Source organism: Cyprinodon tularosa, unplaced genomic scaffold (assembly GCF_016077235.1).
Source record: "Cyprinodon tularosa strain WSP-4 unplaced genomic scaffold, ASM1607723v1 ctg371, whole genome shotgun sequence".
NCBI lineage: Eukaryota > Metazoa > Chordata > Actinopteri > Cyprinodontiformes > Cyprinodontidae > Cyprinodon > Cyprinodon tularosa.
In genome coordinates, this window is record NW_024039087.1 from 411,448 (window position 1) to 435,560 (window position 24,113).

Sequence of the window (24,113 nt, forward strand, 5' to 3'; positions counted from 1 at the left end):
ATTCAAATGTGAAATAAAGACCAAAAACCAAAACCAAAAAGTGTTTTTATTTGTAAGTAAAACAAATAAAATATATATGTAGCTGTTTGACAGACAAAAGAAAAACCACTAAAAAAGATATTCCTGAGGACCTATCAGTCTAAACTTAGCCACTTATGTATTATAAGTCCCTGCCTTACCATTTTTTTGTATTAAGGGGTCTCTCATCTCCACCTGCTGTCTTTGGCCAGACAAACCACACTTTATATGCCACAACCGGATGGCAGTCTGTTAGAACAGCTGCGCAGCAGTCCAATGTAAAGCCACTAATGCAAATAGCCACATGCCCCTCACAGCGCTGTACTCACAGGTCATTATACTATAGGACACTTGGAAATTTCAGTTTTTCAGGGCAAAAAACAAGTTGACACAATATACATTCACCTAAACACACAAAATGCGCATGTGTGTGGGTGTATGTATACTTTGACTATTCTACTGCAAAAACCTTATTTTTTGGGGGAAATAGTAGAAGAAAACATCATAACGCTTAACTTCTGTCTGCTTTTTAGTAATGTTCAGTTTTTAGATTTCACAAAAACAAATCACTTAAAACTAAATTAAGATTTTAATCTTCTGAGATGTATCTTTTAAAGCAATATATTTCCATGCCAGTGTTTACTATAAAGGGGTCTGTGATCTTCAACCGCTATCTTTGGCCAGACAAACCAATACCTATGCCACAATTGGGCAGCAGTCTCATTGCTCTGTTGTTGTTCTAACAGCTGCAGAGCAGCCCAATGTAAGGCCACCGATGTAAATAGCAACGTGTCTCTCAAAAAGCAGGTCATCATACCTTAGAACACTTGGAAATTGGAAGTTTTTCTAGGGCAAAAAAACCCCCCGAAAAAACTGACACATTTACCCACACACAATACGCATGTGTGTGTGTACACTTTTGTTATTCTATTTGAGTGATTAAAGGTTGCACTAGCTGATGAGCTAAACATCATTTTCCTGTTGCATATCATAAACTAACAGATATTCCCCTTTATAATTTTTCTACTAAGTTGTAGAACTTCTATATTCCATCTGTTTTTAACAATAGTATAGGGGATTGTCATACCTTTAGGCTTACCTCATGTAATCAGACTCTGTTGAGCTTGGGTGTAGCTTATTACTGAATAAAAAAATTTTAGTTAGTCGGATTTTTCCATTTAAGAAGAAAGGTGATTACTTCTTCACATGACTAGGATTGCTCCTTTTCCCTTAAAAGTTCTCATTTATGGAAACTACATCTTTTATTTACATGCTGTACGATATCAATGCATACTAATGATTTTTGAAAGTCGAAAAAGTAGAAGATTAACAAAATAGTATGTTTTTACACCCTTTTACGTAAATTCCAGTTATATGATAGTTACAATACAGTGCAGTTAAGATCTAAGGTCTCTTGGTAAAATTAACTTGTCCAAAGAAACCCAGATGTTGGATTTAAGGGGTTAATTTGGCAGAAATTACGACGCATGCCTAAAAGTAATTTTAGGCATGCGTCGTACATACACTATATTGCCAAAAGTATTTGCTCACCCATCCAAATTATTGGAATCAGGTGTTCCAATCACTTCCATGGCCACAGGTGTATAAATTCAAGCACCTAGGCATGCAGACTGTTTTTACAAACATTTGTGAAAGAATGGGTCGCTCTCAGGAGCTCAGTGAATTCCAGCGTGGAACTGTGATAGGATGCCACCTGTGCAACAAATCCAGTCGTGAAATTTCCTCGCTCCTAAATATTCCACAGTCAACTGTCAGCTGTATTATAAGAAAATGGAAGTGTTTGGGAACGACAGCAACTCAGCCACGAAGTGGTAGGCCACGTAAACTGACGGAGCGGGGTCAGCGGATGCTGACGCGCATAGTGCGAAGAGGTCGCCAACTTTCTGCAGAGTCAATCACTACAGACCTCCAAACTTCATGTGGCCTTCAGATTAGCTCAAGAACAGTGCGCAGAGAGCTTCATGGAATGGGTTTCCATGGTCGAGCAGCTGCATCCAAGCCATACATCACCAAGTGCAATGCAAAGCGTCGGATGCGGTGGTGTAAAGCACGCCGCCACTGGACTCTAGAGCAGTGGAGACGCGTTCTCTGGAGTGACGAATCGCGCTTCTCCATCTGGCAATCTGATGGACGGGTCTGGGTTTGGCGGTTGCCAGGAGAACGGTACTTGTCTGACTGCATTGTGCCAAGTGTAAAGTTTGGTGGAGGGGGGATTATGGTGTGGGGTTGTTTTTCAGGAGCTGGGCTTGGCCCCTTAGTTCCAGTGAAAGGAACTCTGAATGCTTCAGCATACCAAGACATTTTGGACAATTCCATGCTCCCAACTTTGTGGGAACAGTTTGGAGCTGGCCCCTTCCTCTTCCAACATGACTGTGCACCAGTGCACAAAGCAAGGTCCATAAAGACATGGATGACAGAGTCTGGTGTGGATGAACTTGACTGGCCTGCACAGAGTCCTGACCTCAACCCGATAGAACACCTTTGGGATGAATTAGAGCGGAGACTGAGAGCCAGGCCTTCTCGTCCAACATCAGTGTGCGACCTCACAAATGCGCTTCTGGAAGAATGGTCAAAAATTCCCATAAACACACTCCTAAACCTTGTGGACAGCCTTCCCAGAAGAGTTGAAGCTGTTCTAGCTGCAAAGGGTGGACCGACGTCATATTGAACCCTATGGATTAGGAACGGGATGTCACTTAAGCTCATATGTGAGTCAAGGCAGGTGAGCAAATACTTTTGGCAATATAGTGTATCTTACATGCGTCGATAGCGGTAAGGAAGGTCTAGCTTGACAGAAAAAAACTGGACATGTGTAGCTATGTGCTGTTAGCATACTGTTGACATTTGCTTGCCATTTGAACTTAACTTAGAACCAGAGAAAGACTTAAGGAAAATTTGGCTGTACACAAAATATTATGAAGTGAGAGGTGTCTTATACATAAATGGAAAAGAGTAGAAAGAAATCTAGGAAGAGGCAGAGAAAATAAGGAAAAAAGAGGAAAAGCAGAGATAAAAATACAATCAGAAGGAGAAATTAGCATTGACGACATTGGAGTGTAGAGGAGGAGATAAATAAAACAGGGAATTGAGTAAAAAGCAAAACCAATAAAGAAGAAAAGAAAGAGGAAAAGGTGGTGAATGTGAAATGATGAGTAGGGGACGGGTGGGTGGGGGTGTTGAGCAAGCAAGAGCTGGGTAAAGGAGAGTTTTAGCTATCTATTTAAAGCTTCAGTGAGCAGCATTGGTGGTTAAAGCAGCCAATCAATTGTAATGCAGGAGCAATGCAGCACATGCTGCCACCCCTCTTTCAATCTCCTTAATACGATTCTCTCATCTGCTTTCATTTCCCTCTTATCTTTCTAATCTAAAGCATCACTTTATTTTCATCTGCGTGATCGTGCATCAATAAATATGCACAAGCATTATGGCTTGTCTAACTGCAGTGAAATTTGCTTCTATACAACAATGTAAACTTTGTTTTAAAGACTCATGCTCATAACATGTATGTAGCAACATTCTATGCACATAAAATGTTATCCTAAGAGCATCAATAAGCTTCAGTCTAATTATTCCCTGAATGCTCAACACTGGCTTGTTTGGAGGCCTTTAGACCTTTAGAGGAGAAAAAGCAACGAGATCTGGTATCTACATTGTCTTTAATTGACATTATATGATGGGTTCATTTTAAGCATCATTAAACATATTTACAAAGTAGTCAAACTATTTCTAGATCAGCTGCTTCTTCGATGTTGAAACATAAAGTGCTGCAATTATGTTGGAGGTGCTAAGAAAAATGTGACAATTTATTTTATTGTAAGCAGCAACTCTGCCATTAGCTTTAGGAGAATGACTTAATTCATGAATGCTGGAAGTGTTTTTTTTTTTCTTGTTTAGTAAACTCAACTCATTAACGACTACTCCTGTAACTGCTTTCAAGCTAAAACAGTTTTTAGGTTGTTAAGCTGAAGTAGTTCTAAGGCCTATATAAAAAACAAACAAATACTTGATCAAAAGCTACACCCAAAAAGGTATATAAACTAAATACACCTCAATGTAAAGTTTTGAAAATGGCCAAGTAAGTGCGAATAACAATGTGGGGTCTCCAATGTACAGTTGTCCTCCTTCAATCTCCTGCTGTGTTGTCAGCCTCCAGAGCAAGCCGCCACCTTTTCCTCTCTGTGGTGCTATGTCCGTTGCTGGGTTTCTTTGATCTATCACCATCCTCCTCTGATCTCCTGCTGTGGTTCTCTAGCTCCGCAGAAAGCAGCCGATTACCATCCATGGAGGATCTGCGGGACCAAAGGTCGCCAGCGGCTTTTTTCGGCTTTCCGGAGTAAATACAGAACCGCGTCTCGCTTCGTGGTATCCCTGTCTACTATGCTGAGGTGAAACCAACAATAACCAGATTCCATGACGTTGTGGAGCCCTTCGCCCGCTATGTGAATTGCTTTAGCTTGGCAGGTGAATTTCTAGTGCAATGATAGGGGAGCAACAGCACATTAAACTGCCAATTTTTTGCAAGTGTTGTGTTTGGTGTGAAGGCACCATTATGAGAGAAAAAAATGTGAAGACCTCGAATACAATCTTTTTATGGCCCATGATGGTGATCGGTATAATGGAGTTACATGGTAACGTTTTTAGTAACGGTGTTAGTTCTTCATTGAGAAATATTCTAACTAATAACTTTCACATAAATGTAATGCTTTTACGGATTCTCTGTGCAGCAGGGAGACATTTTTTCATTGCAGGCAGGGCATGGACAAGCAGGAAGCTGAGATATACATGTATGACTTTGATTGGCTGAGAAGCTGTAATGTGGGCTTATGTTCAGCATGCCTTGAAGATTGAGAGGAGAGATTATGGCACAGAGCCAATGATTCAATGCGTTCCTAAAGAAAAAGCTTGCTAAAGTCAAAGGCTAAATGTTCCTGTGATTTGCTCATTATGTGGGGAAACAAAGACTTTATATACGTCTGTTAAAAGCAGCTGTTATCTAAATAAGCCCCTCACGTCATCTCCACACTGACTGACAGCTGGCTGCATTTATTACTGCATGTTCTTTTCTTTCTCTGTGTTGAACCAATTTCACTTGCATATGTTTTCCTTTTTTCCCCCACATGAATACAGGAATTATACAGTCCTGCTGTTCTTTTCTGGAATTTGGAAACCCCTTTTTTATTTCAATTGAAAGTATGTTTTATTTTTGCTTGAAGAGCAATTATTTTCAGCTTCATACCAATTTTCCTTATGGTTCTTCTACTGTAATCAAAAAACTATATTTACATCTACATGATCTGACATCTACATGTGGATGTGGGAATGATGGGTAGATTTTATCCCTTATGGACGCAAAACAGAAAACCAGGCAGAGATTTAGCTCAGAGAAAATGACACAAGTTGATAAATAACAAGGGGGAGATACTTTCTTTACATGTATTTAAGCTAAATGAATGAAAAACAAAGGTATGTAGAAGGCTGAGCTTGTCAGTTTTCACAACGACCAATGCTATTACAATCCCTTACAATAAGTAAAGGCTGGGTGCATGATAATCGTGCCGATTTCTGCTCTGTTCTTCAGGCCGATAATTGGGGAGATAATCCTTTTGTGTTTGTTGTGTTAAGGTTGATCGGATTTGAATATCGTGACTGTTCTCCTAGATTACCTGCTGTCCATAAGGCAAGTGCTGAAAAGCCTTTTCTTTCTTTCTCTCACAAACGCAATTACACACTCACAACAGCATGCATACAACACATACATCAAATTAAACAAAGACAGTATTAGAATGGAATTCACAACATAGAAGGCGACATAACTATTTACGTTGACCCAGGGTTTTATTAATAATGTACCTGAGATAAAATCACATCAAATTACAATGTCTCTGTATGTTTTATTAACTATGTTGTTTGCTAACTAAAATTTAGGCCTTGCTCTTAAGTCCGCTGTGCAGAAAAAAGAATGTCGTTCCCATCACTGGGTGTGTTAATATGCTTCTCCTCTGTTTAATCCCAATCACCACTGGAGAAAAGTCTCTTTTGCTAGCTGCACCAGATGTCGGGATGGCAAGAAAAAGAAGCCCTATCAATTCTGATTTCTGAAACATTTTTGCATGAGCAAAAATTTCAAAGCATCCTTCTTTGGTCTTTAATTCAGTATAGCTGCCCTGTTGCATGCTTAAAGAATAGCCATCATCTAGTCATAATTGAATAAATTTGCTCATAATGATGAAGAGATAATAAATAATCAAATATATTCATGTCATAACATTTTTGTGCTTGTTTATTTATAACAGTGGCCATACCACTTAAATAATAAAGGTGTATTTTCTACACTACCAGTCGCAAAATGTTCGTGCCGAACCTAGTGCAGAACTCTAATCTGCACACAAGCCCTTAAAAAGATATGTTAGGATTTGCTGAAAAATATCTGTAAAATAACCTTTTTATTTAACCTTTGATGAGCAGACTGACACTTCAGTAGTTCAACATCAAATTATCTACACACCTGTTGCCTATTTTCCTTAATTTACTTTGAGTCAGAATTTCCCACGCTGTTTGGTGGATGTGACAACAAGCACATCATTGTTAGATGGGTCCAATCTAGCAAACGATTGAAGCGTTACATTCAAGATATATTCTGTGGATATTCATTGGTGACCAATGGCAATTTAAGGTAAAGTGGGAAAAAAAATTTTCATTATGAGCACGAGTCAAGAGAACAAGCAGAAGAGTGCTGCAGTTCTGTGTGTTGGCCACAGGTGGAAGTGTCTTAAGAAAACTCCGTATTGCCACTTGAAGTTGAGACTTGGCATCCCACTGATAACATCATAACCTAATAGAACTCAACCCAAATGTTTTCTACGGCATTTTTGCACCATATACATTTATTTATTTTTGCACTGCGCTGAACTTCCACATCAATGCCTTTTTGCACCATGTCTCTCACACACTGTTTACATTTGATCACCGCTGCACTTCATAAATGATCATGTTTTTCTTTCATTGCTAAGCTGCTTCTCATTCACCTTTGGAAAGTGGTATAACGAAATTTCAAACAATAAAGTTTGACTAAGTCTAAGTATCAGACACATGAATGTATGTCTTTCTAGAGGTTTGGTGAGCTTTTCCCTCTGGCATCTAAATGTTTTGGGGGAAATCAGTTCTTTTGTGGTGTGACAGGCTCTTCGTTTGGCTGGAGAGAACACACAGTATGACCAAAACGGCTCTAACCCAGATTTTTTGTATGGTGTCTCTTAAGCTTTGAAAATCACCCAACAATTTTAAAATCTTGCCATGCTACCTGCCTTAAGTGTTTATTCCGCCTCCAAGAGCAAAATGATCCTAAACTGTTTTTGTTGGACTGAAAACAATCTGTTTTAATTTACAAATCTTGGTAATCACAAAAGGTATTGCTGATCCATTTGGCAGTCTCCTGTGGAGGATAATTTAGGGACTCAATGCAACAAACATTGAATAAGTGTATGTCTATTGTGGCTTACATCTTCAATGTCTTATGAGGTGGGGTTGCTTCAGGAGGGCGACTTAATTATAATTTTGTTTTTTTCAAATATTTCTTCACTAAGAGTCATTTAATAGTCAACTTACTGGGTTACATTGGAACAAATGGATCTACCTACTACCAATGACCTCTCGAATAAGGCAACAACCCTTTCGCAACCCTCCAAAAATAATTAAGAAAAGACATTTAACAGATACATTGATACTATAATAAGCTACATTGGGTTTAAACTGAATTCTATACAACTGTGTAAGATTAGTGTAAGATTGGGATCTGTTTGCCTTGTAAATGACTTTAATTCAAATAGCTTTGAACTGATTTAATATAAATAGATTTTATTTGTCTTTTAAACATTGTAATGAAATGATCAGTGTTGTTCTTATTTGTAAGCAGACATAAGGTTAGGGTTTTTTTATTGCACAAAATGATCAAACTTCCTCCTCATGGCTAAACTGCATGACTTTTACAATCTGACTTTAAGAATCAGTTGACTTTGACAGGGTATGTCGAATGTACTTTTCACTGCCGTAATAATATTTGCTTTGAATGCTCTGCTGTTGCTGTCAACCCAGCTGCCGTCTTGCCAGATTTCTTCTTGTAATGCTGAGGGGTGAGATCAATATACTTCTTGGTTGGTAGCTCATGCTAGGAGAAAGCGGGAAACACATAAAAGAAAATACATTTGAGGCCGACATCCAATGTTCTGCTGGATCACAGGGAGAAAACTAAGATTCCTCTGATTGAACAAGGAGATCAAAGACAGAGCTTTATTGCTAACATATCGTTAAGTCATGAGAGTAAATATGTAAGGTTTTAAAAATGTGTCTGTGTATCAAGCTTTATAATGTAACAGCTTTTTACACAGAGCATTTTTTTTTTTTTAATCCATGCATAAAATACAATATCTTGAATCTATGTCTCTGGCTTCAACAGTCCCTAGACAATGAAAAAAATCTAATAATTTAAACAATAATAATAACAATAATTTGACACATTTACAGCAGTAGGAACCAAGTGTAAATACTTAACGTATCTACAATTGTATGACAAAAACAAATATTAATCTTATCATAATGGTGGTGGAGTGGTGGTCTACGGTGGTCTACAGGTTAGCCTCTAAGGGCCGGATTCTTACTGAATCCGGCCCTTAGAAACAAAGAAACATCAGCTGTGCTGCTTCTATCAACACCCTTGTTTATAGATGTTGGAGATCGGCCTGTTTTCCAGAGTGGTCCTGTTTCTCTGACCGTGACTGAGTGGATGTGCTCTCTTCGTCCTCTGGCATGGGAGCTGCCTTGGAGCTCGTCTGCCTGGCTGTGTGTTTCCTGGACGGGGCCGCCTTTTACAGCTGCTTTTTGTATCTCTGCTTCTGTCTCCTTGAACCCCAGTCGGCCTCGGCAGATGGCCGCTCACACTGAGCCTGGTTCTGCTGGAGGTTTCTTCCTGTTAAAAGGGAGTTTTTCCTCTCCACTGTCGCTACAATTTGAATTTGGCGCTATATAAATAAACTGAATTGAATTGAATTGAATTTATCAAGATCCAATTTTGCGTGCAGTAATTTGCGCTCGCAAACTGGAATTTTGCGCAAGGGGCTGAACCATGGTTTGCGGGTGATTTAACAAGAGTGATTGTGTAACTGGTGGCAGGTGCAAAACTGTTGGAGACGCCCTACAGTATTTAAATGATGGTTTTGCGCGTTTTGTGGTTTGCGGCAAAGTAGTTTGTACCAACTAGTGCATTAAGAAATTTAAATCTTACAGTGACACCCCCACCCCCTCCAAAAAAAAAAAAAAAAAAAAAAAAATATATATATATATATATATATATATATATATATATATATATATATATATATATATATTTTAGGGTGTCAGGGCGACATGGCATTTAGAACGACAGACAGCACTTCTGAAAAACTAGATTGGGAGATCCAATGTTTTGTGATATCTGGTATTGCGTGGGTCCTCCTTGTGGCTGGCTCCAAAACCATTCGGAGTTCCCCCAACAGCTCCAAAATGGCAATGCTGGATAAACGATATGTTTTGATGATCGTTTCCTCGTTCATTCCAAAAATATTCAGTCGGAGTGAAAAAATGCGTTCTTTGCGTCTCCTTGCTTCATTTCGATGTCTCCTTCTTGCGAGTTGGGAGTGAGACTGTGTTGCAATAACCGCTGCCATGTATGCGCAATTACGCATACAGACCATTTGCACCTTCTTTTGAAACGTGTTAAATATAGAGTCAGATACCGTTAGCAAAATTGCTTTCAGGTTTGATAAATCACTTTGCGAGTGCTAAATTGATATATTTACATGTTCTCCTCCCACAAGATGCACTTTTGCGTGTAAACGCCCCATATTGCATATTCATTGCAGAAAAAGTACTAAATGGATAAGAGGCGCTATTTAGCACTTTTTAAAGACCAAATCCTTTTAGCACGCTGTTGATAGATCAGTTTGTACATTTTTTAGCGTGCGCAGTGAAATAGCTCACGTTTTTATACACGCAAACCTTTGATAGATCCGGCCCTAAGGGTTTAGAGGCTAAAAGATCACCAGTATGAACCTCAGACTGTGTCTCTGGATTCAGCTTGACCCTTAACCCCAGAAAGCTCCCTGTGTGCTTCTTGGAGTGGCAGCACATTGGTCACTAAGAGATGGATTAAACACGAAGGACTAATTTTTTTCTTTGTTAATGAGGGAAAATATTCATCTTAGAATCATACCAATTCTATAATTTAATTTCAACAATGAACATTTACACTAACACAACAATATATCTTTAAGCATTAAGCAATAAAGATATAACAGCCATCAATGAATGAAATGATATAACTTGTGCCTTTTTGTGCAGGACACAAAAACACTCTCCTACACTAAGTCAGGTTCATCTTGAGCTTCAGCATATATAGCAGTTTGCATTCCTTTTTCCTTGAGCTTTTCTAAATAGGAAATATTTGGCATTTACAGCTCATTCTTCATGTATTCCTGCCCCTACTCTCAGATCCATGGTTAGTATCCCCAGCTTGCATAACTTTGTATTTTAATTTCAGAAAGACATTCAGAAAAAACATATGTGGCAATAATTTAACTAATACCATCTGACCATAAATAAATAAATACCTACAGTATCTGTAAACCTTTCAGTCAAACACTGTACCTTTGACTTACAACTTTAGAAAAGCTAACTTTAATTATTAATAAAGCAAAAATAAAACAAAAATATTGTTTTAAGGACAATGAATCAAAATGTACAGCCTAAAACTTGTGTTTTGCTATTTTTACTTTAATTTAATTGTTACAACAATATAAATCCCAGCTTAAATGGTAATGGCCTGAATTTATACAGTGCTTTTCTACTCCTACTGAGCACAGACTGCTAAACAATAAAGCCACATTAATCCACTAGCACTTACTAATATGCAGACATTATACTTTCTTTTGTAGATCTGAAGACAACTCTGGGCTAAGTACCTTCCCCAGAAACACCAGCTGTTGCATTGCAAATAGACGGCTGTTCCCACTGAGGCTCAGTCAGTGGTGTCCTAAAAAGCGGTCAGTATTTCAATATACATATATATATTTATTGAGACTATTGGGATATATTAAATTTGTTTTTTTCCCCCAACAGTTGGACGGTTTGGAGTGAGAGGCCAAAGGATAAACCAGGAATAAGTCAGCAGAAGGGCATTTGAGTTATTAAAAGAGCTCAAGTTGAATCTATGTTGAATCTATGCTTTTGTTAAAGAACGAATGTCAGATGTAAATCTGACACATTTCAAGTTTCAGAACGTTCAGCTTTGTTAGAAACACTTCTTTAAATAGTTCTCTGAGAAATCCAGACTTAAAGTGTGTACTGCTAAAATGTTGCATCTGAATATAAAGTTTACAGTTTTAAAACCTTTGACACAGCGTAGCTAGGGGCTTCTTGATTTAAAAATCTGTACAATTCACATACGAAAAAAAGGACCGGTAAACTTTTCTTGTTGCTGCTAACATAAGCAGGTATAGCTTCCCATATATATGAATTAATCAAATACCTTTTAGATAAAAAAAGAGTGATAACATTTTATGTAGTAAGATAGCAAACAAGCAAGGGTTTAGTTTGTACTGCAGTGAGATTTGAGACGACTTATTTTCTGTATCCGATGCCTTTTAATGTGATGTAAATTAAAAATGTCCTCAGCAGCCCCAAAAAGTCCATGGATAATGTCACCTAGAACAGCAAATAGGCTATTTTCCCCATAATCTAATTGGTACAGGTTTTTAAATGTGGTCCTGGCAGAAAAACACATTGTACCTGAGAGAAACAATGAATTCTTACAATTACAACCGACAGTAAATTAGCACTTTAATTTGCTTTTTCTTTCTAACCTTTCTCTAGCCATTATGCCCTTCAGAAAGAGCGAAAAATAGGATGGATAATAACACTCTTTCTCTGTGTTCTAATTCTGGACAGATACAAGGAAGACACAAAGTAATTTAATATCGCGGAAAGTTGGAGTGTCTGAATAATCAACAAGCTTAGCCAGAGAGTAGAAAAGGAGCTCAAATTAGTTTATGCTAAGCTGAAAATAAAGTGTTATATAGGTGTATGTTCTGTTTTGTCCCCCATTAAGCTGCTGCTCTCCACTGCTTGCTATTTATGCTGCTTTTTCTTGATAAAAAACAAGTCTAATATACAACAGTCTTGACAACAGTCCCCGAAGGACAGATTTGGAACTGTTATTAGAAAAAATGAACTTTGCTTTTTACCTCTGATTAACTAATTAAAAAGGTGTTTCTTCTTTTACTTGGGGGGCAACTAAGGAAACCCAAATGGAGAGGAAGACGGCTAGAAGACAAACAGATCAAGAGGAGATTAAAAACCACTTCACTCCTCCCTTTGTGAGCACTCCTTAGGGTCTGACTGTTTGGCCCAAGAATGGCACCGAGGCGAGGGGTGTCTGAGACAAATGATGGAGGGATGAAAGCGCAGACAGAGCCTCTGGGAGGGCACTGTGATGGAAAAGATTCACCATCCAGAAAATTAATTATTGAAACCATCAGCAAATCATTTTATTGTGGATGTAACTGAGGAAAGGGGAAGATAAACAGCCTGTACAATTTTGAATGTCAGGGAAGAAACGACGGTGGCTTAAGGGAGAAAAAATATCTGGAGGGAGACTCTATTGACTCTCGGTTATAAGTAGAATATTCATCACTGCCGTACAACCAATATGCACACACAGCTTCACACATTCACTTTATTGTGTGAATTCCTGAAAGAGGGCCCTTTGTGATGTTGGTGCTTCTGGCAGTGGACCAATTTCAATAGGACACCATGTCAGCAAATAATCAAGCGGTCTTTGAAGACAGCTTCAAAGCAAAAGAGCAAAGATGCATTTAAGGACAACATGGCTGACAGAGGACAGAGGTTTTGTGTGCAAGTTTGTAATTGTAATGGTTTAAACAAAGGTAACCTCAATGGAGAAGAGAGAAATAAATAAAAGAGGAAATGCGTGAAATAGGTTTGGTTAAAGAAAAAACATACACCTGCTGATAAAAGAAGGGTAAAGCAGAGGCTAAGGTGGCCACAGTGTGTATGAGCATAAAGTACAGAGGCTTTAATTTTAAGTTTTGATGCTGCTGGCCAATCTGTAAACTGTAGAACATTAATTCTCCAGGAATGCTCTTTCCTTTTATTTGTTTTTTTATAAGTTCAAGAGCTCAAAAAGAAATTTGGTTTGAGCAGAGCAGAATTTTAAGCCTAGTGAGGCTGGTAGGCTGCCTCAGGTCGCAAATCAATGCAAAGTAAACCTTCAAGCCGCCACTTTTAATTCACCGGGTAAACAGAAAGGAATACAGGCTTTGGAAGAAATAATGAAAACAGTGTTGAATGAAAAGTAATTTATTGGTCCAGTTTTTCATCTCTTCTGCTTTGGCAGCAACTATACTTTAAAGTGAAATCATGCAATTATATTTTTTTTTATTAAGTTTCATTGCTGTTGAGATGGTTTTGTTTTTTCAGACATGTTTGTTAATATCTGAAACATTAAATTACGTAGAGTCTGAAGATGGCGAGGACACTATTAAAGAAAGACTTTTAAGCAAAGTCAGATGAGACGCTGAGATGTGAGAAACTACAAATATTTTATATTTTCAAGAGATTTCTGCACTGCAGTTCAATCAATCTCTGCAGGAGCAACACTGGAACATGAAGGATATACAGTATTAAAGCATTAGTTAAACATACAGACCTAATCTTAGGATAAGATTCTGTCACAATGCTAACTCCATAATCAATTTAACTTTGTTTCCGATAAATGTTACGACCTGTTGTATACCAACTGCTCTTTAACACACATATTGTGACTTTTTCCCTTCTACCAGCATAAATGAGTAACGATTGCTCCCAATGGGAATCTTAGAAAGATGTTCTAATATCCAGCAATCAAATTGTTGTTAGTATGTAATTTAATTGGCCTTAGTTGATCATCCTTCACACAAACATTGTCCTCTGTTGCTTATCAATGACCACAATGTCCAGTTGCTCTATTGTTCTCCACCACCTTGGTATATATATGTATACGTGCATGTATATGTAATATATACAGTATAGTTTTTTGGTTCTGCTTAGGTTTGACCTTAGAAATCCAGTGGGACAAAATAATATTTCGTCAGCCACTGAGTGTGCAAGATCTCCTACTTAGATAGATGAGAGAGGTGTGCAGTTTTCATCATACTTTAACTATGAGAGACAAAATGGTAAAAGAAAATTCAGGGAATCACATTGTCTGATTTTTAAAGAATTATTTAAAATTATGGTTGAATATACATGTATGTATTTGGTCACCCCCAAGCAAGCAAGATGTCTGGCTCTGACAGACCCGAAGTCCATCTGTCCTCCACTTGTAGCGGTATTAAAAGCACCAGTTTAAAGCTATCGGCATAAAAAAGGGAAGTGTTGGCCTAGTGGTTAGAGCAGTGCACTTGTGTTTAGAAAAGGTATAAAGTACCCTGTTCAATCCCCACAGCCTGCACTCTGGGTCCCTGAGCAAGACCCTTAACCCCTGATTGCTTCCCAGGCAACGCACATTGTCAGCCCACTGCTCCCCAAGAGCATGGGTTAAGATGAAGAAGTGAATTTCTCCATTGCGAGATCATGATGTTCAATTATTATTATAATTATTACTATTATTATTTTATTATTATAAAAAAAACCTTTCCACTGTGTTAAACAGTTAGACTCCAAAATGAACCACTGCCAAGAGCCCAGAGCTGTCAAAGAACTCCAGGGAGAAAGTTATAGACTTGCAGCAGATTTGGAAGAGTGAATCTACAACAGGCAAGCAGGTTGGTGTAAATAAATAAACTGTGGCAGCATTTGTAAGAAAACCTTTGACCTCTGTTATGGCCAAAAAAAGGTTATGCAACAAATGTTGAGATGAACTTTTGTTATTGCTCGAACTTATTCCATCTGTTATTTAAACTTATTTTCCAAGATTTTTCACAAATGCATTTAGAAGAAAAATCATGCAATGTGATTTCCTGTTTTTTTCCTCCTTTCTCTCATGGTTGAAGTATGATGAAAATTACAGCCCTCTCTCATTTCTTTAAGTAGGAGAATTTGCACAATCAGTGGCTGATTAAATACTTTTTTGTCCCACTGTAGCTGAAGAAACGTGGGAACTAATACCACATTTTAGGTTTCTGGTATAATGGTTTTACGGGTTTGGATATAGAATCCAAGGGAGTAGGATGCTTCTCAGTCAGAACCTCTTGCGTTGGGTTGTCTTTTTCTCCCTCAAGGAGTCGGAAAGAATAATCACAACAACTCTCAAAGATAAATTAGAATATCTATTCACAGGCTGAAGCTGTAAAAACTGTGATTTTTGATTGGTTCAAATCTGGCTAAAAGACTTAGAAAAAACTCTGACTCCTAAGAGTAAAGTACTTCTTTTAATCTAGTTAGATAACCCTGTGCTTCACTATAAAACAACAGAGGCTTTGATAAAATGCCAGTACTGATAGCCGTGGAATTAAAAACTCATTTTTTGTATCCTGTGTCAACCTTACATTATCCTTGAGCTTGAGTTGACTATTTGAAGTTTTTTAATTTGCTTTAATCAGATAAATTAACAAAGCGCTGCTGTCATTAGCTTAAAATCAAGTTAAAGGTTTCGCTTTTTTAATGATGCAAGATGATTTCTATCATTACCAGCTCACCGTGGATCAAAACCATGTTTGAACAAAATTTTAATGCTGAGCTTAATTACTGCACATCTATACAAAAAGTAACTGACCTGATGGCATCAAAATGTCTATATCATTAACACCAAGTTATGTTACTGCAGTAATTGAACCTCATCTCCACAGAGATAGTATCATGTAGTAGTAATAGCATGTAATATGCTATAATGTGTATTGTCTTAATAGTTTTCAGTTTTAATCACTAATATAAAAAAAAAATATGCACAATGTGTTTGTTCAATATATATTGTTTTGGAAGTGGTCTTGTTCTTGTGGAACAATGCAAGCAAAAGGTGAGCTCTTCTTAATTTTTTGTTGTTTTTCTATTTTTTTGTGTAGATAAAAGGCTTTCAGTTGGTTTCCAAACAAAATAAAAAGTGTAACTTTCAACAGGAAAACCAATGTCTGGGTCAGCCAAGTCTTATATTGAGCTCATTATGCAGTAAAGTGGTAAATGTGGAACTCCGATCACAACAGCTCCACTTATGGATTTTCTAACTGTTAAAGCTGCTCCCCTTTTCATTGTTGGGCATTTAAACATTCACAGTAATTATATTATTCAACAGGTGAGCACACTAAGTGATTTGAAACTAGGTTTTTTGCTTATTTATGTGCATTGAATGTTCAATGGTTTTGTTTTGACCTGCAATTGACTTTATTCATGATCTTTTGATTAAATTTGGGATTTTATGCTTCAAATTCAGATCTTTTTACCCTTTTAAAATTACGTTAACAGTGATATAGAAGCTTAATTTTCTATGTAATATGTCCTGATTTCCCTTTGGCACTAAAATATATGCAAACAATTCTCGGTGTGGAACAGAGAGCTACACAAAGCAGCTGAAAGACGAGTTCTAAAAGTTTCAAAAATATATAACACGAATGACAACTCTCGAGAACAATGATTTATATAGCTGTTGACCAAAGCTTAACTGAAATACATTGAAATACTGCATGTTGGCTGATGTATTAAGTCAACATACTAACATTGACTTAAGAGTTAAAACAAATATGGACACAAAGGGATCAAGGCAAATATAGCTAAAATGTTTGAGTTAGATTATACACTTGGAAAAGACCAAATCACATTTGTACATTTTCTGAAAATGTGGGTAGCTTTCTTTACAGTTGAAACCCATGCTGGAGGAGCTTGAAGAACAGCTTGGAAGAACAAGAGATGCGACAGACTGGAAACTCATCCTCAATGAGTCCAATTGTGCTCAATTGTGACTGTGAAAATGTAGAATGTCATACTATTTTACAAAGCTACCAAGTTGAAAATCGTATAAATTGCACTGATAAAAAAATTAAAAATGGGATTTTTTGTCTGATAAGGACCAGCACATGTTTTTTATTAGGGTCAAAATTGATGTTTCTATGGTATTAAGTTGAAATCTGACTGTCATCTCCATTCACAAAAATATTAAAATGGACATTTTAATGATAAGGACATATTACTTAGCTAGCTGAGCCGAGAATGTCCAAAATCTTCAATCTTAAACAATCAGTTTTGAATAATCAATATCGTGGTGCAAATGCTCCCCTGAGAGATAAAACCCTTTTTTAACATATGCATTATTTGCCCCACAGTTTTTTCCCTTAGGGAGCAGCTCCAGCCGAGCGTTCCAAGAGGAAAGGTCTAGCTCAGGTCCTAAAAACTCTTCATTTCTGTAAAGTTTCTCATTTCTCTCAACAATGCAATCGCCCTGTTCTCTATCCACAAGTACACCACCCCTACTTTAAGTGAAAAAATGCTTTGAAATTACCATGATTTATTAAATTACTGAACTGACAACATGGGCAAATATGTATAAACATATTTTGAACGTTTGAATAATTAGTGAAAGACAGCTAAAGACATAGCAATATATACTTTAGACTATATTACCAAATTCAAAGGACAGAAGCTGCAGAGCAAGGGAAGGTTTTTCTTGTTAATTACCCTGAACAATTTCCACACGTTTTTTACACACTGTTGCAATGTCAAGCAGTGTCCTTCTACCACAATACCCAAGGCCCTTTGCTAACCATGTGTTGCGGCCTGACAAAGAGATTTTGTCAGTCCAACCTTTACTTAGTTTCCAGTTAGGTCACAGACCATGAGCTTGATCAACTTCATGAATCAGTTCAGTCATCTGACATTTTGCCCTACCCTCCAGTGTTGGAGATCATTTAATACTTTTACACTTAGAAGCAGTCATCAAGGACGTCTTTAGGATGTCTTTTTTAATGTAAAGTTTTATAACAAGTTTTACAAGTTTTGGACAACGCATGCAAAATAAAACTTGTTTAAAGTCCCTGAGCACATAATTTTTATATGCAAAATGTGCCCCTTTAGAATTTGCGTTAGTCTTAAAGCCGTTTTCTTTTAGTCTTTGTAAATATATTACAGAATAGGCAATTTTAAGACATGTATGTCAACAATTCTGTCTCTGCACTACACTGGATATGCTATGTTCTTATTTCCAACTGGGCCTAAGAACCATGAAAGATTGAGATTTTGGAAGATACCTAACCCTGCCAGTGCTGAGAGTGGTAGTCTAGCAATATTGTTGTGAAATCAGCTATTAGTTGGATTAGTTCATTGATGCATCTTGTCATTGTTAGCTGACAGTAATATCAAAGTTGGCACAAAGTCCAACATCAGTAGCCTACTTAGACTTCTACTTGATCTATCCAGCCCAGTCCACCTACTGCTACCTAAAACATCATGTAAGTTGCATATTAAAGGCTTAGAGGATGATCTTTTATTTCTGGGTGGATCATCGAAATAAATGGTCCTCGTAATTGTCAATCATTCTGTTGATATTTTTACTTAAGGCCGTCCTACCTGCTTGTCCCCAGTTAGCTATCTTTTTCTGCATATACGCACTTTCAGGCATATATGTGTGGTGAGCTATGGTTTCAGACAGTCTTTGAAGCTCGCCTTTCTCACTACGATTCTTTGAAAATGGTATATGTATAAGAATTAGTTGAATTCCATATTATTTTGTTTCTCAACAAAAGCTCTTATAATCAATGTTATGATTAAAGCCAAGTTGCACGGGGTACAATCACCTGATATCTCATAGAATTGTATTTTGAATTTCCTAAGTAACATTTTATTTGTTTTTCTCTGGTTAAGAAATATATAAAAAGTAAAGAGCTCATGTATTAAGATATTAAGCCCTAATGTTAGGATAAGGGTAAGTCCATCATTACAGGGCAAGTTGAATAAAAAATAAAGGCTAAGTTCAGGTCTTAAGTCTGCTGATGTCAGGGCCATGTTAGGGCTAAACTAACATGGCAGGATACTATGATCTATTTACCTTTAATAAATGGTTTAAATGTAGTTTATAAATGAATCAAAGATCAATAAACTATCAGTAAATCATTAATAAAAGGTCTCTTTACCATTTTTAAGCTGTCGTTATGTTGGCTATTGTAAAGCGCTACATTTTTCTTCTTTGATATCCATTTTATCAGAGCAGCCCTGGGTATCTAAACGTTATACAAGCATTATGTTTCTGAGTGACAATTACATTGCTGTTCCATCATGCCTCCATTATACAAACATCAGTAGGCTAAAAGCTGAATCAGGGAACATTAGCTAAAGCTGTCCATACTTCATCCGGCAGTCACAGTTACCTTTTCGTTTTGATTAAAATTTATTGCTTTTTGATAGCTGCTGTCGACCTAATTCCTTAGAATTTAGTGTAGAAGTAAAGGCTTGTAGCAATTATAAGGAGAGACTCAAACATAAGAATCAAAACTCATCCATAAGACATTAGCACTGGTAAATGAGACTGCTTTGAAAATCCTAAATGCCCAAGCTATATTCTACGTTACAATACAACTGTAACACTATCTGTTATGATGCTTTTTTCACAACCTGATATATAAGACATGCTCATGTTGCTGCCCTTTACTCTGAGCAAATATTGGATATTTAATGCAAGGCTAATTAACTTTGTTACCATGGATGGGTTTTAATATACCTTCTAAATAACCACCGCTGTTAGTGGTTTCAGAGTTATTATCATTTATTTAGTAATTCAGCCTCTGTGAGTACTTTCAAATATGCAAAATTGTATCCCAGTTGGTTGCTTGATGGAATACTAATAAGCTAATTAAACTTTATTAAAGAGGAGGAGAGTCGTTTTATTCTAATGCACTAAGACACAATATAACCTGACACTGGCACTGACACAAGTGTGGTCCCAAACAGAGCTTTTTATATATAAGTAAAAGGATGGTACCCTTCTTCAAAACAAATCTGTTTTAGCATATCCAGCTACTATTTAAAGGATTATTTTCTGAAATGATCTGAAAACAAAAACAAAAGATATGTCGTGTCTGTCTAAATGGAAAAAGTCATCCCTTAGATATAACAAACACAGGCAAGTCCATTTTACTGAGAATTTATTGCATGAATGATTTTGTTTCAGCTAACAATAACAGCATATTTAACTAGAATCAGTTATTTGGCATTTTGTTTTCTAAACAAAAGTCAAAAGCAGGTTGCTTAAACTACAACTGGCTGAAAAACTGTCCAGGGCATGACAAAAATCAGATAGATAGTGGGTAACCATTCCCTTAAAGAAAGTAATGTGGTAAGAAAAATCTTTAATGATTCTTATTGGTGTCAATTAAATGCTTTAAAAGACCGAGTTGGCGAAGAGTAACAACAGAACTAATGGCTAGGTTTAATGATGAAAATAAGAACTTTTCCACATAAACGAGGAGAACACTCAAGGGATTGAGACTTAACAGCTGTCAAGTCTTAAGAAAACCACTGATGAGTGAACATGATTTAGAAAAAAAATAGGCTTTAGTTTGCAAGGAAGAAAAGATTAGCCTCTTGAGCAATGGAAGTTGCTGATGTGTTTAGATTTACTCTGTCTGAAGTGATGGGCAGATGGTGCACCCTGCATGACTTGTTTCTGCCATGTAAGCCATTGGGAGAGATTCTGTCAACTGAGGGTGCAGAAGTGGGTCTGCTGAGGTTCTGCAATGTTATGCATCCAAACAATGAGGCCAGCTGACAGCTTTACTAATATTTGCAAAGACTGGGTAATAACCCAGTCTTTGCAACCCATTAACTGATGAAATATCATCAGTTAATTTCTTCTCTCCTAATGGAATGGGCATATTTAAAGGTAACCATGTCAGGATTCATCTTGATAAAATGTGTTTTAAGGATTATAAGATGACCACGACTATCGATTCATGACTATCCAGTGTTGTGACTTGATTTCACAATGACTGGTACTATAATCAAAGGTAACGGAGTCCAAAGTAATATTAAACCCACTTTTTTCAGACATAAGTTGCTGTTATTTACTAGGGCCACTTTCCCAGGCGGAACTAGAATTCAGGTGGAACTAGAATTACCTCCTTTCACCCCTGCTATTTAGTCTCAGTAGTCCAGGGTTAACTCTTTTTACACTTACCATTGCAAAAGTGGAATGGGTGGACCTAATTTCACCTGCAGCCATGCAAAGGATTGAAACGGAAAAAGTCAACATTTAAAGAAGATTTTCTGAACTTCCACAAGAATTACTTCTGCAACACAGCTAATTAGCAAATAAAAAAAATTGGATTTAGTCATTAGAAGCTCTATGAAAACTACTGAATAAATTCAGTTTCAATGTGTTTCAGAGAAATGACCAGGAGGATGTGTCAAATGAATTAGCTGCTGTACGATTTCATTTCCAGGTACGATCAGAATCCAACCATCTTCATAAAATGTCTCCTGCCAGTGTGTCTGATGTTGTTGTTGCAAAAGTTAATAACATGTAGCAGGAGTCAGGACTGTTGTTACACAGCATAACTATCAGTAGCAAAAAAAAAAAAAAAAAAGCAGATGTTTTACTTACCCAGTAATGTATTCAAACTAAAATGATCCTGGTAAAAAAATGGGTATACATTTAAAATGGGTATAATACTGTCTGACCCCATCTTACCCTGTATATTGGTTCTGGCTTTATTTACACAGAACCAATGTTTCCTAATTTTTCATGTTTCTGGCCATACACACTGTTCCCCTTACTACACTGATGGCCACTGAAACATCAGATGAGCACACTGAGGCCAAACCGGGTTCATAGCAAGTTACATGGCTTATAAAAAAAATATTTATATTTTGCGATACAGTATAAATACATGTCACTCATTTTCTCTCTCTGTAACTCTTTGATTACACTTTTTTCCCAATTTTCACTAATATAAATTATATAATTTTTAAAGCATTTCATGATTAATATCCATAAATAAAATAATACAATAGAATAGATGTCACAAACAAATGAACAATTCTGACTTAAATTGCATTTCTCTGTCCATCTCACTTCACCAATGCTTCTCCAAATATGCCACTTTAGTACAATCTCTGGATGTTGTTTGTTTTTATGATTCATTAAACTAAATCTTCATTCACAATCAGCACTAGATACTTAAAATGTAGCACAAATATCAGCCAGCTATGAGATCTCCTTTATCTCCTCACATCTAAATGCTGCAGCCATCATATCTCAGAATTTGCTGATTGATCCATATTTACGTTTTTGCTTTGTCAAATACTTGAATAATCGGACTGCATGGAGACAGGTTCATCTTAAACTGTGTGCTTGTTGGATAACAGGGGCATTACAAATTGGTGTGTTTCATTGCTCTGGAAGGTTAGACTCATGAATAATTTGGATCATCACATATTCTTCTTCCTCTTGGATTCTTTATTTATCTTTATCGGTTTTTGATGCACAAAATAAGGACATTTGCTGAACCTTTTATAAAGACCCTGTGATGTTATTAAACATATTAATCCAAATACTACCCTTAAGTGTATTTTTTATTATAAAAATGATATAATAGTGATATATGAAACTGGCTTTGAAGAATAGCTACATCATGTGCCAGAACTGCTGGATTTTATTTATTCAGGAAAGATGGCTTTCATATCAAGGGTCCAGCAGGCTGAGATGCTATAGAGCTCAAATGAAAAAAAATAAATAAAGATGAATGTATTCCCTGTTTGTTTGTTTTTATTGTTATTATACTCAATGTAGTATGGCAAGCAAAAACTGTTTCCAGTTTGTCCATATTATGTAACAACATTTTGGGGGACAACACTATACATTCAAGCCATTGACTGAGTGTATATGGAGCTATTTTTTTTTTTTTTATTTTTATTGTTTTTTAAGTTGTAAAACAAATGATACACCAATAATAAAAAAATAAATAAAAAAATGAGTCTTTGGTGCTGCATATTTTCTTGTGTGCTGAGAATCAACCACAGAGCAGTGCACAATTCCACAAGCGTATAACTTAGAGGGAACACAGCACATAACCCCGTCCCACTTAAGTAATGGGTGAGGTTCTAAGTGTGAAAACTTTATTTGCTGTTTTATTTCCTGGGACTGGCAGCAAATATTTACATATTGAAAAACTATTCATGGTTGAGAGTTCCCAGATACTAAAATGATTACCTCTGTTACAGGCAAACTTTGAGCATGATGAAGGTATGATTGCCCACGGTGACTAAAATAGAACTGATTCAAACTCACCATTTTGTCCTGTCTTTTTGGCAGCAGGGGCTTGAATTCCTTCACCTCTGATTCTGCCAGGTCCAACCACTCGATCTTTATTCAACAAAATTATAAAGACAAGAAATTAGGTGAAGTTCAGGTATGTTTCAATTTTATGTTTGAAGACAGAAAATAAAAGTAAACTGAGATTTTTTCAAATGTAGTTTTTCTTTAAATAGCTTTTAACATTTTCTATTTGAAGAAGATTTAGCAGGAGGGATGGTCAAGATTTAATAACAGTAACTTAGATTTAAACTTTAAACTTGTTCTTTCGTACAACATACCTCCAGATTAACTAAGGTACACTGATTTTTTTAAATCTATGCATTAGTTAGGTTAGCAATAACTAATTGACAACTTTTTTGGTAGACCTTGCTGGTACTCATTTTTCATTCATACCTGCCATACAGTAACTCTTCATAGACACAGTGTTAGAAACATTGGTTGGAGATTTTCATCATCAATGACATAATGCTACAGATTAATCAGCTCCTCATCCTGTAATGTCTGTTATATAAATATTTTATTCCCATTATGTAATTTCCAAAATTTGGGGACACACAGGGAAGTGTGATCATGTAAAAGGGAACATAAATCTAAAACGAGACAATGAAAAATCCATGAACGATGTAAAAAAAAAAAAAACTGGTAAATTATTAATAGAGTGACCAACAGCTGGAAAACGAAAGTAAGTTATTTAAAGCGAGAAAGGGTTATTAGACATGTTATTAAACTTGCAGTGAACTCTTATAAATTAGAT

At 36.7% G+C, this 24,113-nt stretch overlaps 1 protein-coding gene across 4 annotated transcripts in view; it reads right to left on the bottom strand.

Annotated features, from left to right (window-relative positions):
• The window catches only part of spock1 (SPARC (osteonectin), cwcv and kazal like domains proteoglycan 1), a 197,459-nt gene that overhangs the window by 46,394 nt on the left and 126,952 nt on the right, over nucleotides 1–24,113 (bottom strand). For 2 of the 4 annotated variants that reach the window (XM_038296535.1, XM_038296534.1), the window contains one exon: nucleotides 23,333–23,407. The exons of the other annotated variants lie outside the window; for them this stretch is intronic. In XM_038296535.1, the coding sequence (XP_038152463.1) occupies nucleotides 23,333–23,407 (75 nt within the window). The remainder of the gene's footprint in view (nucleotides 1–23,332; nucleotides 23,408–24,113) is intronic. 4 annotated transcript variants of the gene reach the window in all.